General features: G+C 35.9%; 1 protein-coding gene across 1 annotated transcript in view; it reads left to right on the top strand.

Annotated features, from left to right (window-relative positions):
- Positions 1-13,427, top strand: part of ptprt (protein tyrosine phosphatase receptor type T) — a 555,356-nt gene that overhangs the window by 485,048 nt on the left and 56,881 nt on the right. Inside the window, exon 24 of the mRNA XM_059329753.1 lies at positions 10,852-10,928. Coding sequence (XP_059185736.1) covers positions 10,852-10,928 — 77 coding nt within the window. The remainder of the gene's footprint in view (positions 1-10,851; positions 10,929-13,427) is intronic.

Genomic DNA, 13,427 nt, shown 5'->3' with positions numbered 1-13,427 from the left:
GGTCCCCGTGAGGTTGTAGAACCACACAGATTTTGGGTTAATTTTTCGAGATAAAAGTTGCAAATTTACTAGATTAAAGTGGTGAATCTACAAGAGAAAAAGGCGCAGATTTAAGAGATTTATAGTGGCAAATCTGCGCAAAAAAAGTCACATATTGCGAGAAAAAAGTGAAGAAAAAAAACTTGGAAATATAAATGACTGACATTTAGGGCAATAATGTAAGTTAGCACAACAAAGGAAGCCAGTTGTCTGCTCAAAAACAAGTTGTGAGTTGTTGTTACTTATATCTTTAAGTTGGGGTTCACAACAAGGGACAATAGTTCTGATAACTCTTATTTCTTTGTTGTGAAATTCGGTCATTAGCGAAAACTAGCGGCTAACTGATGCTAGCGGCTAACTGACGCTAGCGGCTAACTGATGCTAGCAACTAACTGATGCTAGCGCCGGTGCTTGTTACAACTGAAAGAGTAGCCATTAGCGTCTCAATGCTAACTCAAAATTGTGGTCGCAACATTAGCTGACATTTCATGGCGGCGTTACAATCGTGCCAGAGAAATTCAGAGTTGAGCAAACTCAAAAACAAAAATTAAAATATTAAGTTTAATTGTCCAACTAAAAATGTATCGAAGTTTGTTGCCTTTAAATTTGGAGTTCATCCAACTTTTCCTTTTTTGCAGTGTATATAAACTCAGAAAAAGTGTTTAATTTAACTCCTGATTTTGCTGTGTGCCTTTTCTTCCATTTCGTCTTTTTTTTCCCTTTCCTGGTCTGATTCTGTCCTCCGTCTCCTTCTCCTCCCTTGTCTTCCTTCATTTACTTTTTTTCTCCTCCTCCTCCTCCTCCTCCTCCTCTCCCTCTCTCTTGCCCCATACTGTCTGGCTCCTTCAGACAGCAGTAATTACACAGTGCTGGTGTCAGAGGCTGTCATAACATGAGAGCCACCGATATGAGGCACATGGTGGGAGGGAGGGGCCCTTTTCACTTCCCTCTGCCCAGGGAGGGGAGCTTCTAATTGGGCTGAGATGGCAGGAGGTACTGGCTTGCAAACACTGCAGATCTGGACACAGGCCACAGGTTTGAAGAGGCTGACAGTTTGTGTGTGTGTCTGTGTGTGAGTGAGAGAAACAGAATATTGATTTTAATTAGAGTAATCTATGTGTGCATATGAGAATGGATAAAGAATATAAGTTTAACCCTGTGGAGTGTCCAAAAGACTTGTTGACTCCATCCAGACTAGAAAACAAAGCAGCGTGGAGCCCTGCTGTAAATTTACCTCTAAAGTTCTGGCTGTAAACTCAAATAGATTTAGTATCAAATGATAGAACTGGATGGAACCCTCTTATATGTTAGATTTGACACCTTTGTTCACATTTGCAACAGTTCACACATTTTATGTTGGATTAAAGGACTAAAAAAGACACAAAATGACTAAAAAAGACAGAAAAAAATAAAACAAAGACACAAAAAGACACAAAATGGCAAAAAAAGACGTAAAAAACTAAAGAAAGACACAAAAAAGACACAAAATGACTAGAAAAAAAGACAGAACAGACACAAAATGACAAAAAAAGACACAACAACAGACACATAATGACCAAAAAAGACACAAAAAACTAAAAAAAAGACACAAAAAGGACACAAAATGACCAAAAAAGACACAACAGACACATGATGACCAAAAAAGACACAAAAAAATAAAAAAAGATACAAAAAGGACACAAAATGACCCAAAAAGACACAAAAAATAAAAAAAGACACAAAAAAATAAAAAAGACACAAAAAAAAGACACAAAATAACTAAAAAAAGACACAACAGATACAAAATGACCAAAAAAGACACAAAAAATTAAAAAAGACACAAAATGACCATAAAAGACACAGAAGACACAAAATGACCAAAAAAGACATGAAAATGATTCAAAAATGGACAAAATAGCCCAAAAAGACTCCATAGAGTTAAGAAAGATGTTTTAGTCAAACAAAAACGAACCAGAACCTTTAATATTCACACTGGTTTTTAACAGTTTAAATTAAATCTAATACTAAAACCAACATAATAGAAACTCTTTAACTCTATCTGTCTTTAGTCCCCAGTCAGCAGATCTAAATCAACACTGGAATCATGTTCAGCCTCGTCTCCTCTGATAGATTATAGATATATAGAGCAGATACTCAGGCTCATGTTGGCTCAACAACAGAGTCATCAAAAGCTGAGGTGTCCAAGAGCAAAGGGTCCCGAACCCATTACTCATTAATGAGCTCTCCTCCTCTGCTGAGTCTCCTTCTCCTCGTAACCTTACAGCTCTCTCCTCCTCTCTCCTCTCTCTGCTTTTACTTTGGTTCCATTTTCTCTTTCTGTGTCTCATCTTTTCTCCTCTTCTTCTCTCCCAAGTCTTGTCATTACCCCGGCAGCCACTGTAAAAGTTTTGTTGGGGAGAACTTGTTAACTTGAGGGGTCCAGAAAAAGGCCAAACAAAATAGACTCGTGTGTTTTTATCTGGGAGAGATTGGCCGGGGCAGCTGAATGCAGCAGAGAGCTGTAATTTTGAGACATCAGATCAGATTGTACGCACTGAGAGAGCTGCTGCTGCTGCAAACACACAGAATGAGAAGAAGAAGAAGCCAGAAACTAATGACCGCTGTCCCTACACAACAACAAACAGGAGCTGCTGCTCTGGTCCCTCTTAATAGTCAGGAGGTGGAGAACCTGATGATGTAATAAATTACGAACCTGGTCTCACAGGAATCCGTGAAATAGCCACGGATTGTCATTTTTATGTCTTTTTTGGTCATTTTGTGTGTTTTTTTGGTCATTTTTTGCATTTTTGTGTCTTTTTTTAGTCATTTTGTGTCTTTTTTGGGTCATTTTGTGTCTTTTTTGGTATTTTTATGTCTTTTTTGATCATTTTTACATCTATTTTTGGTCATTTTGTGTCTTTTTTGATCATTTTGTGTCCTTTTTTGGCCATTTTTACATCTACAGTCATGGAAACATTCTTGATAATAAGCAAAATCATTATGAATAAAACAACCTGGTCTCACAGGAATCCGTGAAATAGCCACGGATTCGCTTAACTCAAAATCCGTGGAATAGCCACGGAATCACTCAAATTTCCGTGAAACTGACACGGATTTCGCTACAATGCAAGTTAATGTCATATCCCGTGGCTATTCCATGGATATTTGTTCCTATTGGTTTGTTCCAAGTCACGTGACTTTCAAGGTCCCGGCGGTTTTTTAGTCATTTTGTGTCTTTTTGTGGTAATTTTGTGTCTTGTTTTGGTCATTTTGTGTCTTTTTTTGGTCAATTTGTGTCTTTTTGTGGTAAGCTTTTGTCATTTTGTGGTCAATTTGAGTCCTTTTTTGCTTAATTTTATGTAATTTTTGGTCATTTTGTGTTTTTTTATTCGTAGTTTTTGTCTTTTTTTTAGTCAGTTTTTGTCTTTTTTTGGTCATTTTGTTTCTTTTTTGGGTCATTTGTGTCTTTCTTTAGTCATTTTGTGTCTTTTTTCTGGTCATTTTGTGTCTATTTTTGAACCTGGTCTCACAGGAATCCGTGGAATAGCCACGGAATCACTCAAATTTCCGTGAAACTGACACGGATTTCGCTACAATGCAAGTTAATGACAGTCATATCCCGTGGCTATTCCATGGATATTTGTTCCTATTGGTTTGTTCCAAGTCAAGTGACTTTCAAGGTCCTGGCAGTTTTTTAGTCATTTTGTGTCTTTTTGTGGTCATTTTGTGTCTTGTTTGGTCATTTTGTGTCTTTTTTTGGTCAATTTGTGTCTTTTTGTGGTAAGCTTTTGTCATTTTGTGGTCAATTTGAGTCCTTTTTTGCTTAATTTTATGTAATTTTTGGTCATTTTGTGTTTTTTTATTAGTAGTTTTTGTCTTTTTTTTAGTCAGTTTTTGTCTTTTTTTGGTCATTTTGTTTCTTTTTTGGGTCATTTGTGTCTTTCTTTAGTCATTTTGTGTCTTTTTTCTGGTCATTTTGTGTCTATTTTTGAACCTGGTCTCACAGGAATCCGTGGAATAGCCACGGAATCACTCAAATTTCCGTGAAACTGACACGGATTTCGCTACAATGCAAGTTAATGACAGTCATATCCCGTGGCTATTCCATGGATATTTGTTCCTATTGGTTTGTTCCAAGTCACGTGACTTTCAAGGTCCCAGCGGTCAGAACAAAAAACATGGCGGACAGTTCTCTCATTTTTAGTGAAAAAATCAATATTTTGACTTAGTTTCTGCATAAAAATGGATTTTGATCACATTTCTAGCGAGAAATATATGTTTTATTTTCTAAATCTTCACTCAGTGAATATACATAATCACTTTGTATGTTGGAATAGCCACGGGATATGACTGTCATTAACTTGCATTGTAGCGAAATCCGTGTCAGTTTCACGGAAATTTGAGTGATTCCGTGGCTATTCCACGGATTTTGAGTTAAGCGAATCCGTGGCTATTTCACGTTTCTGGCTGTATGTAATATCCTCCAATATTCTCTTGGTTGAAATTTGGAATTTGCAAGTATTTCAATGAGTGCCCTATTAGGGGTTAAAGATCAAAGTTCAGGATGATGCTTTATATCAGCAGAACTAAGACCCACATTATATAGTGAAATATCTTAATTGGAGCAGGAGATAATCTATGGAGTCATTATGCTCCTCTTCCATGAATATATTGCTCTTTTATTGCTTTATAAGGCCAGAGTCTCCCCCAGATTGTTCCCGCTTGATGAGGCAAAAAGACATTTAAGAAGTACTTAGGTTATATAATGCTGAAATCCTCCACTGAAAACAGGACTAATGAAATCCTCCAACCCTGCATGGCTCAACTCGGATCATATTTGGAAATGTAAATGATCTATGACCTTTCCTGAACTATGTATCAGTGACTAGCAAGGCTTTTGGCTTCTCCAACAAATCTTTATTTTCCTCCTCAGCTATCCAACCAAGGCTATTCCTGGTGAAATTACATGACACGACTTCTTCATGACATCAAAAAAAGACAAAAAAGACACAAAAAACTAAAAAAAGACACAAAATGACCAAGAAAGACACAAAATGACCCAAAATAGACAAAAAAAATACAGAAACAAGGAAACAAAAGGACCAACAAAAGACACGAATTGACCACAAAATGATAAAAAAAAGACACAAAATGACTAAAAAAGATACAAAATGACCAAAAAAAGACACAAAATGACAAAAAAACCCTCAAAATTACAGAAAAGACACAAAATTACCAAAAAAGACACAAAATTACCAAAAAAAACCCACAAAATTACAGAAAAGACACAAAATTACCAAAAAAAGACACAAAATTACAAAAAAAAGACACAAGATGACCAAAAAAGAGACAAAATTACCAAAAAAAGACACAACATTACCAAAAAAAGAGACAAAATGACCAAAAAAGACACAAATTGACCACAAAATGATAAAAAAGACACAAAATGACCAAAAAAAACCCACAAAATTACCGAAAAGACACAAAATGACCAAAAAAGACACAAACCAAAAAAAGACACACCATGACCAAAAAAAGACAAAAAATTACCAAAAAAGGAAACAAAAGGACCAAAAAAGACACGAATTGACCACAAAATGATAAAAAAAGACACAAAATTACCAAAAAAACCTCACAAAATTACCAAAAAAAGACACAAAATTACCAAAAAACCCCCCACAAAATTACCGAAAAGACACAAAATGACCAAAACAAAGACACAAAATGACCAAAATAAAGACACAAAATGACCAAAAAAGAGACAAAAATAAAAAAAAAAAGACACTGCTTTACACTATATGTTATCTTTTTCCTTTTATGTCATTCTAACTGTGCAAATAAAATAAAAATAAATAGCACAAAGCTTTTGTGGTTCAGGAAAAGAACCTGGCAGCTTAAACTCAGTGTGGCTAAACCTACGGTGGCTTAGTTTCTGTTTTCAGGAGCAAATGGACGGAACAACTGGCGGATCATTGATATTGAACAAAAAAAAAACCTTATCAAGCTCTTGCAGATATATTATTATTGTCATTGGAGCCACCAGGCCGTTAAAACCTTCACTTACTGCCTCTTTTATATTCCATTGTCTTTCCAGCTGCCCACAAAATGCAAGAAAGTGTAACAGAGTGTTGGAGAGAGAAGAATTTAATGCTTCAGTTTTTCCCATTAGGTTTTATTTTACAATGCTGGAGAGACGAGGGTGGATACTACAGTATGATACAGTGGCTCTAATGCAGATGAGATGCATGATGGGAGATTTCCCGCTGCTAAAATACTGTATCACACACCTCTTTATCTAGGATATCCACTCTCCCGTTGACTCTCCTTTCATTTCCTGTGATGATGACGGAGGTTAAAGCTATGGAGTCTTGGGCTATTTTGGTCTTTTTTGAATCGTTTCGTGTCTTTTTTGTGTTGTTTTTTTGTCATTTTGTGTCTTCTGTGGGGTTTTTTGGTCATTCTGTCTTCTCATTTTGTGTCTTTTTTGGTATTTTATCTCTTTTTTTTGTCATTTTGTGTCTTTTTTGTCATCTTGTGTCATTTATAGTCCTTTAGTCCAGCATAAAATGTGATTTTGAATCATTTTTTTACTTTAAAAACACTATCATGCTCGTCATTTTGTGTCTTTTTTGGTCATTTTGTGTCTTCTGTGTTTTTTTTGGTCATTCTGTCTTCTTATTTTGCGTCTCTTTTGGTATTTTTATGTCTGTTTTTGGTCATTTTGTGTCTTTTTTGGTATTTTTATGTCTTTTTTGGTCATTTTGTGTGTTTTTTTGGTCATTTTGTTTCTTTTTTTAGTCATTTTGTGTGTTTTTTTTGGTCATTTTGTGTCTTTTTTAGTCGTTTAGTCCAACATAAAATGTGATTTTGAATCTTTTATTTTATTTTAAAACACTATCATGCTCAATTAAGCAAATTAAATGTTCCAAATGTGACCAAAGGTGTCAAATCTAACATATAAGAGGGTTCCATCCAGTTCTATCATTTGATACTAAATCTATTTGAGCTTGTCTCCAGTTTTACTTGGTATATCATCATCAAACTGAAACTGGCCTCATGGAGTTTACAGCCAGAACTTTAGAGGTAAATTTACAGTAGGGCTCCACGCTGCTTTGTTTTCTAGTCTGATGGAGGCAACAAGTCTGGATTATTTGGGGCTTTTAGAGACTCCACAGGGTTAAAGGATCGTTGGCATTCACTGGTCTGGGATATGAAGCAGAATGTCGTCATTGCTTGTCACTCAAGTGTTTAAAAAGACATTATAGCTGGATGCTCAGAGGCATTTGGAGATAGTTGCACTCCATAAAGCACAAGTAATTACCTCTTTACATGTACAGAAACATAAGGAACAAAAGGTTTAAAACACAATCTAGCACCTTAACATGACAAGTAGCTCGTTAGCATCTTCGTGGTAAACACCCATAACTCTGTTAAATGTCCACATAAACAGATGGAGCTGGTTTTTCAGAGCGAGAAAAAAAACGCTCAGATTAGCAAGTTAAGAGTGCTGAACAAGATGTTTTACTCCTCTATCCTCCACTTCCCTCTCTTCTCCTCCTCCTCCTGCTCTCCTCGCCTCCTTTTTCCAGTAGCCACTAAGCAGGGATTGTGTCTGTCACAGATATACTTAATTAGTTTTTGTGTGTTTGTTTTTGGTCATTTTTTGTCATTTTGTGTCTTTATTTGTCATTTTTTGTCTTTTTTGGTATTTCTGTCTTTTTGGTTCATTTTCTTAGTTTTTTTAGTCATTTTTTGTCTTTTTGTTTCTTTTTTTAGTCATTTTGTGTCTTTTTTGTTAGTTGTTTTGTGTCTTCTGTGGGGTTTTTTTGGTCATTCTGTCTTCTCATTTTGTGTCTTTTTTGGTATTTTTATGTCTTTTTGGGTCATTTTCTTTGTTTTTTTTTAGTCTTTTTTTGTCTTTTTGTGTCTTTTTTAGTCATTTTGTGTCTTTTTTGGTATTTCTGTCTTTTTGGTTCATTTTCTTTGTTTTTTTAGTCATTTTTTGTCTTTTTGTGTCTTTTTTAGTCATTTTGTGTCTTTTTTTCTCATTTTGTGTCTTTATTTGTCATTTTGTGTCTTTTTTTGTAATTTCTGTGTCCTTTTTAGTCCTTTAGTCCAGCATAAAATGTGATTTTGAATCTTTTTTTTTCTACTTTCAAAACACTATCATGCTCATTATTTTGTGTCTTCTGTGGGGTTTTTTTGGTCATTCTGTCTTCTCATTTTGAGTCTTTTTTGGTATTTTTATGTCTTTTTGGGTCATTTTCTTAGTTTTTTTTAGTCATTTTTTGTCTTTTTGGGTCTTTTTTAGTCCTTTAGTCCAACATAAATTGTGATTTTGAATATTTTTTTTACTTTCAAAACACTATCATGCTCAAATGACAGGTAGCTCGTTAGCTTCGTCGTGGTAAACACCCATAACTCTGTTAAATGTCCACATAAACAGATGGAGCTGGTTTTTCACAGGGGGAAAAAACACTCAGATTAGCAAGTTAAGAGTGCTGAACAAGATGTTTTACTCCTCTATCCTCCACTTCCCTCTCTCCTCCTCCTCCTCCTCCTCCTGCTCTCCTCGCCTCCTTTTTCCAGTAGCCACTAAGCAGGGATTGTGTCTGTCACAGATATACTTAATCAGTTAACTCCCCATGGAGCTCAACTCACTCACGGCACACACTCCGCTGTCAGCCCGGCTCAAGGCATTAGGGAGTTTAACAGCATGTGTGATTGAGTGTAAGTGTGTGTGCACGTGTGTGTGTGTGTGTGTGTGTGCGTGATATTGAGTAGCGTATAAGTGTGTTAAAGTGCATCTTCTTCACTTCCCCATATGTTCGTATGTTCTGGAACGTCTTTAAGATGTGTGTTGAAGGGTTTTCGTGTGTGTGTGCATGTTTGAAAGTAATGTTTTCATGTTCGAGTGAAGTGTGTGTTCCAGTGTCAGCAACTATGTGTGTGTGTGTGTGTGTGTGGGTGTTCTTGTACTTCTTACATAGTGAGGACCGGAACACGTTTTTAACCAACAGAGTGAAGACATTTTTGCAAAATGAGGACATTTCGGCCGGTCCTCAATTCTTAAAAGAGAGATTTTTTGAGATTTCAGACTTTGTTTTAAGGGTTAAAGGTTACATGATGATGATAATTAACTGAAACTGTATTGTGTGGTTACAAAACTAACTAAAATTATAGTGAAAATGTCTTCTGTTTTCGTCTTTGTCAACTTTTTTCATACATAATTAAGATGGATAGAACAAAGGAAATAAAGGCAAAATTTACTGTGACCTCTTTTAATCTCCCACCAAACAAATACCCCATTACAAAAAACTAAAACTAATAAAAACTGAACTAAAACTAAACCATTTAGAAAAAAAATGCTAAACTAAAACTATCAAACTCACTCTAAAAACTCATTAAAACTAACTGGATTTGAAAACAAAAATTCACAACTAAAACTAATGAAAAATCCAAAACTATAATCACCTTGCAAGGGAATTCACTGTTACAATGAGGGTCCTCACAAAGATAGAAGTACAAGAATGTGTGTGTGTGAATGCATGTGTGTGTGTCTGTGTGTGTGTGTGTGTCGGAGGGTATTATAGTGTGTAATAGCCTATTAAGAGCAGAGCTCCCTGCAGCTGATGTGTCAAACAACTCAGAATGTTGTCGACTTATGCACACACTCGTACACACAAACACACACCTCAAGATGCTGTTTCCAGCTGTTTGAAGGCTGTCTGGTGTAAAAGAGAGGCAGATAGATGAATGAGAGGAGAGAAAGGTAGAGTGAAGAAGGAACAGAAGCCTCTTAACACTTTAAAGTTACACAGTGGAACTAAATCAGTGTATCATAGCAGTAAAGTCGCTGGTTTCACTGACGCTGTAAATACAAATAAAACATGTGTCTGGAATACAGTTTGTCCATGACAGCTACAAAACAAGATCATGATTTCACTACGATATCTCTATTAACACTTTAGACCAGGGGTCTCAAACCCAAATTACCTGGGGGCCGCTGGAGGCAGTATCAAAATGACCAAAAAAAGACACAAAATGACAAAAAAAAAGACAGAATTATTAAAAAAAGACACAGAATGACAGAAAAAAGTCAAAAAAAGACAAAAAAATGACAAAAAAAGACGAAAATTAAAAAAGACACAAAATTACAGAAAAACACTAAATTACTTAATAAAAGACAAAATGACCAAAAAAAGACATAAAAAAACTAATAAGACACAAAAAAGACACAAAATGACATAAAAAGACACAAAATAACTAAAAAAAGACACAACAACATAACAACAGACATATAATGACTAAAAAAAGACACAAAATGACAAAAAAAGACACAAAATAACTAAAAAAAGACACAACAACAGACACAATATCACCAGAAAAGACACAAAAAAGACATGAAAATGATTCAAAAATTGACAAAATAGTCCAAGACTCCATAGAGTTAAAGAAAACAAAAATGACCTATTTGCAGGGGGATTTACTTTAAATTTCAAAATACTTCCACTTCACATAGCTGCTTTCTGTCATGGTTGAACTGTCTTTGCACAAATGTTTGTGGGTAGCACAGTCATGTTTGTTGCAAAAGGAAAAGGTTTGTTGTCTTGAATTTTTCCTTTTTTGCAGTGAGAGGTTTCTATTGTCAAAGTCACATGTTGGGTTGTCTCAACCAAGACTTATTGTTGCTTCTGTCTGGTTTCTAACAGACAGCCGGTGCTGTCGGTCTCCTGCTCAGTTGTTTGGTTCCCGTCCAGCCAGTTAGCTGCTCCGATCTGTGGGTAAATGTAACTTTAGGCCTGTTGTATTTTGTGCTATCTGACCCCACAGACGATCACACCAGAGTCCGACTGCAGCTGCTGGACGGAGACCCCCACTCTGACTACATCAACGCCAATTATATTGACGTGAGTGTACACACACACACACACACACACACATTCTTGTACTTCTATCTTTGTGAGGACCCTTATTGTAACAGTAAATTCCCTAGCAAGGTTATAATAGTTTGGGATTTTTCATTAGTTTTAGTTTTAATTTTCATTGTGAATTTTTGTTTTCAAATTCAGTTAGTTTTAATTCGTTTTTAGAGTGAAATGCTTTAGTTTTAGTTTAGTTTCTATTAGTTGTAGTTTTTTGTAATGGGGTATTTGTTGGGTGGGAGATTAAAATAGGTCACAGTAAATTTTGCCTTTATTTCCTTTGTCTTATCCATCTTCATTATGTATGAAAAAAGCTGACAAAGACGAAAACGAAGGACATTTTCACTATAATTTTAGTTAGTTTTGTAACCACACAATACAGTTTCAGTTAATTATCATTATCATGTGACCTTTAACCCTTAAAACAAATTCTGAAAAACAAAAAAAAAGCCTTTAAAGAAGTGAGGACCGGCCTTCTGTCTGTAAATTGAATCATTTGTTCCAAGTATCATGAAAACCAAGTTGAAAAATTACATTATTTACTACAAAAAAACCACAAAAATGCTCAATGAACTGTTTTGGAACTTGAAAATGTAAACATATGATACAAATGTGAACATATAAAAAGGTAAAATGTAAATATAATAAAACTATATACAAAAAAGTCCCATAAAAACATGTTTAGTTATAGGCATTTTTTTCTTGTTAGCTGCAACTCTTCAAAAACAAACTATGTGCAAAATTACATATTATCATTATTATCTTATCTTATTATCATATATTTGGTTTTACATGACCTGGGAATGTCAATGTTGAATGTTTTTTTGTTAAAATTCACGTGATAAACCCCCAGAGGGTTAATGTATTTTCCACATTTACTCCCCTTTTCAATTCCCAATCAGTTTATCCCACTGTGTTCCTACTTATACTATCTATCTTTCTTTTTATTTTATCCATCATATTATCTCTTCACCCTCTGGGCTTTTTGCTTTGCTTATCAATTTAATCTCCTGCTCACAGCTGACTGCTGTAATAATAGTCTTAATGAGTTTGGTACATAATGCTTATTTTCAATCAGTCTCCACAGACAAGACTTGTTCTTTTTCTGAAGAAAGAGAGAATTGAAACGGAAACAATACATCCCCATGGCGACGATAACTGCATACTTATAACGCGGATTTAACGACAGTATGAAAGTGATAAATGTTTTCATCTCAACAAGGTTATCTGTCTCGTAGGGAGGTGTTGGGGGACAAGAGAGTCCTCGCTTTTCATCCGTCCCATGGAGGGGAAATTAAGAACCCCTCTATTATTTAATTTGATGTTTATTCGGAAAACGACCTTGAGTTATGCTTCTCGGAGGAGCTGGAGGGAGCGGAGAGGGAGACAAGACAAATTAAAATGAGAGGATGGGAGGAGGAGGAATGGATGGATGGATGGAAAAGGGAGGAATGAGAAGAAGCACAAGAGAAAAGGAGGATGCATGAAAGGGAGGCAGGAATTGATTGAAAGGCGGAGTAAGACAGAAAGTAGTGAGGGAGGAGGAGGATTTAAAATGAATAAAGTTAGGAACCATTTCAGCAGGGAAAACAGAGGAGGTGTGTCAAAAACAAGACAAGCTCTTAATGGCCTAAAACCCCCCAGTATTTAGACCGAGCCCCTTCAAATCCACCACAACACTGAGATCCTCCAATCAGCTGCTACTGGCCACCCCTAAAACTAGACCCAAAACCCCTAAAACTAGACTCAAAACCCCTAAAACTAGACCCAAAACCCCTAAAACTACACCCAAAACCCCTAAAACTAGACTCAAAACCCCTAAAACTAGACCCAAAACCCCTAAAACTCGACCCAAAACCCCTAAAACTAGACTCAAAACCCCTAAAACTAGACCCAAAACTCCTATAACTAGACCCAAAACCCCTCAAAAATAGACCCAAAACCCCTAAAACTAGACCCAAAACCTCTAAAATTAGACTCAAAACCCCTGAAACTATACCCAAAACCCCTAAAACTAGACCCAAAACCTCTAAAATTAGACTCAAAACCCCTGAAACTAGACTCAAATCCCCTAAAACTAGACTCAAATCCCCTAAAACTAGACCGAAAACCCCTAAAACTAGACTCAAATCCCCTAAAACTAGACCGAAAACCCCTAAAACTAGACTCAAAACCCCTAAAACTAGACTCAAATCCCCTAAAACTAGACCCCAAACCCCTAAAACTACACTCAAAACCCCGAAAACTATACCCAAAACCCCTAAAACTACACTCAAAACCCCTAAAACTAGACCCAAAACCTCTAAAACTAGACCCAAAACTCCTAAAACTAGACTCAAAACCCCTAAAACTAGACCCAAAACCCCTAAAACTAGACTCAAAACCCCTTAAACTAGACTCAAAACCCCTAAAACTACATTCAAAACCCATAAAACTAGACTCAAAACTCCTAAAACTAGACCCCAAACCCCTAAAACTACACTC

Source organism: Centropristis striata, chromosome 3 (genome assembly GCF_030273125.1).
Source record: "Centropristis striata isolate RG_2023a ecotype Rhode Island chromosome 3, C.striata_1.0, whole genome shotgun sequence".
NCBI classification, from domain to species: Eukaryota; Metazoa; Chordata; class Actinopteri; order Perciformes; family Serranidae; genus Centropristis; species Centropristis striata.
The sequence above is the reverse complement of the archived record's forward strand: the minus strand, read 5'-3'. Positions and strand labels throughout refer to the sequence as shown.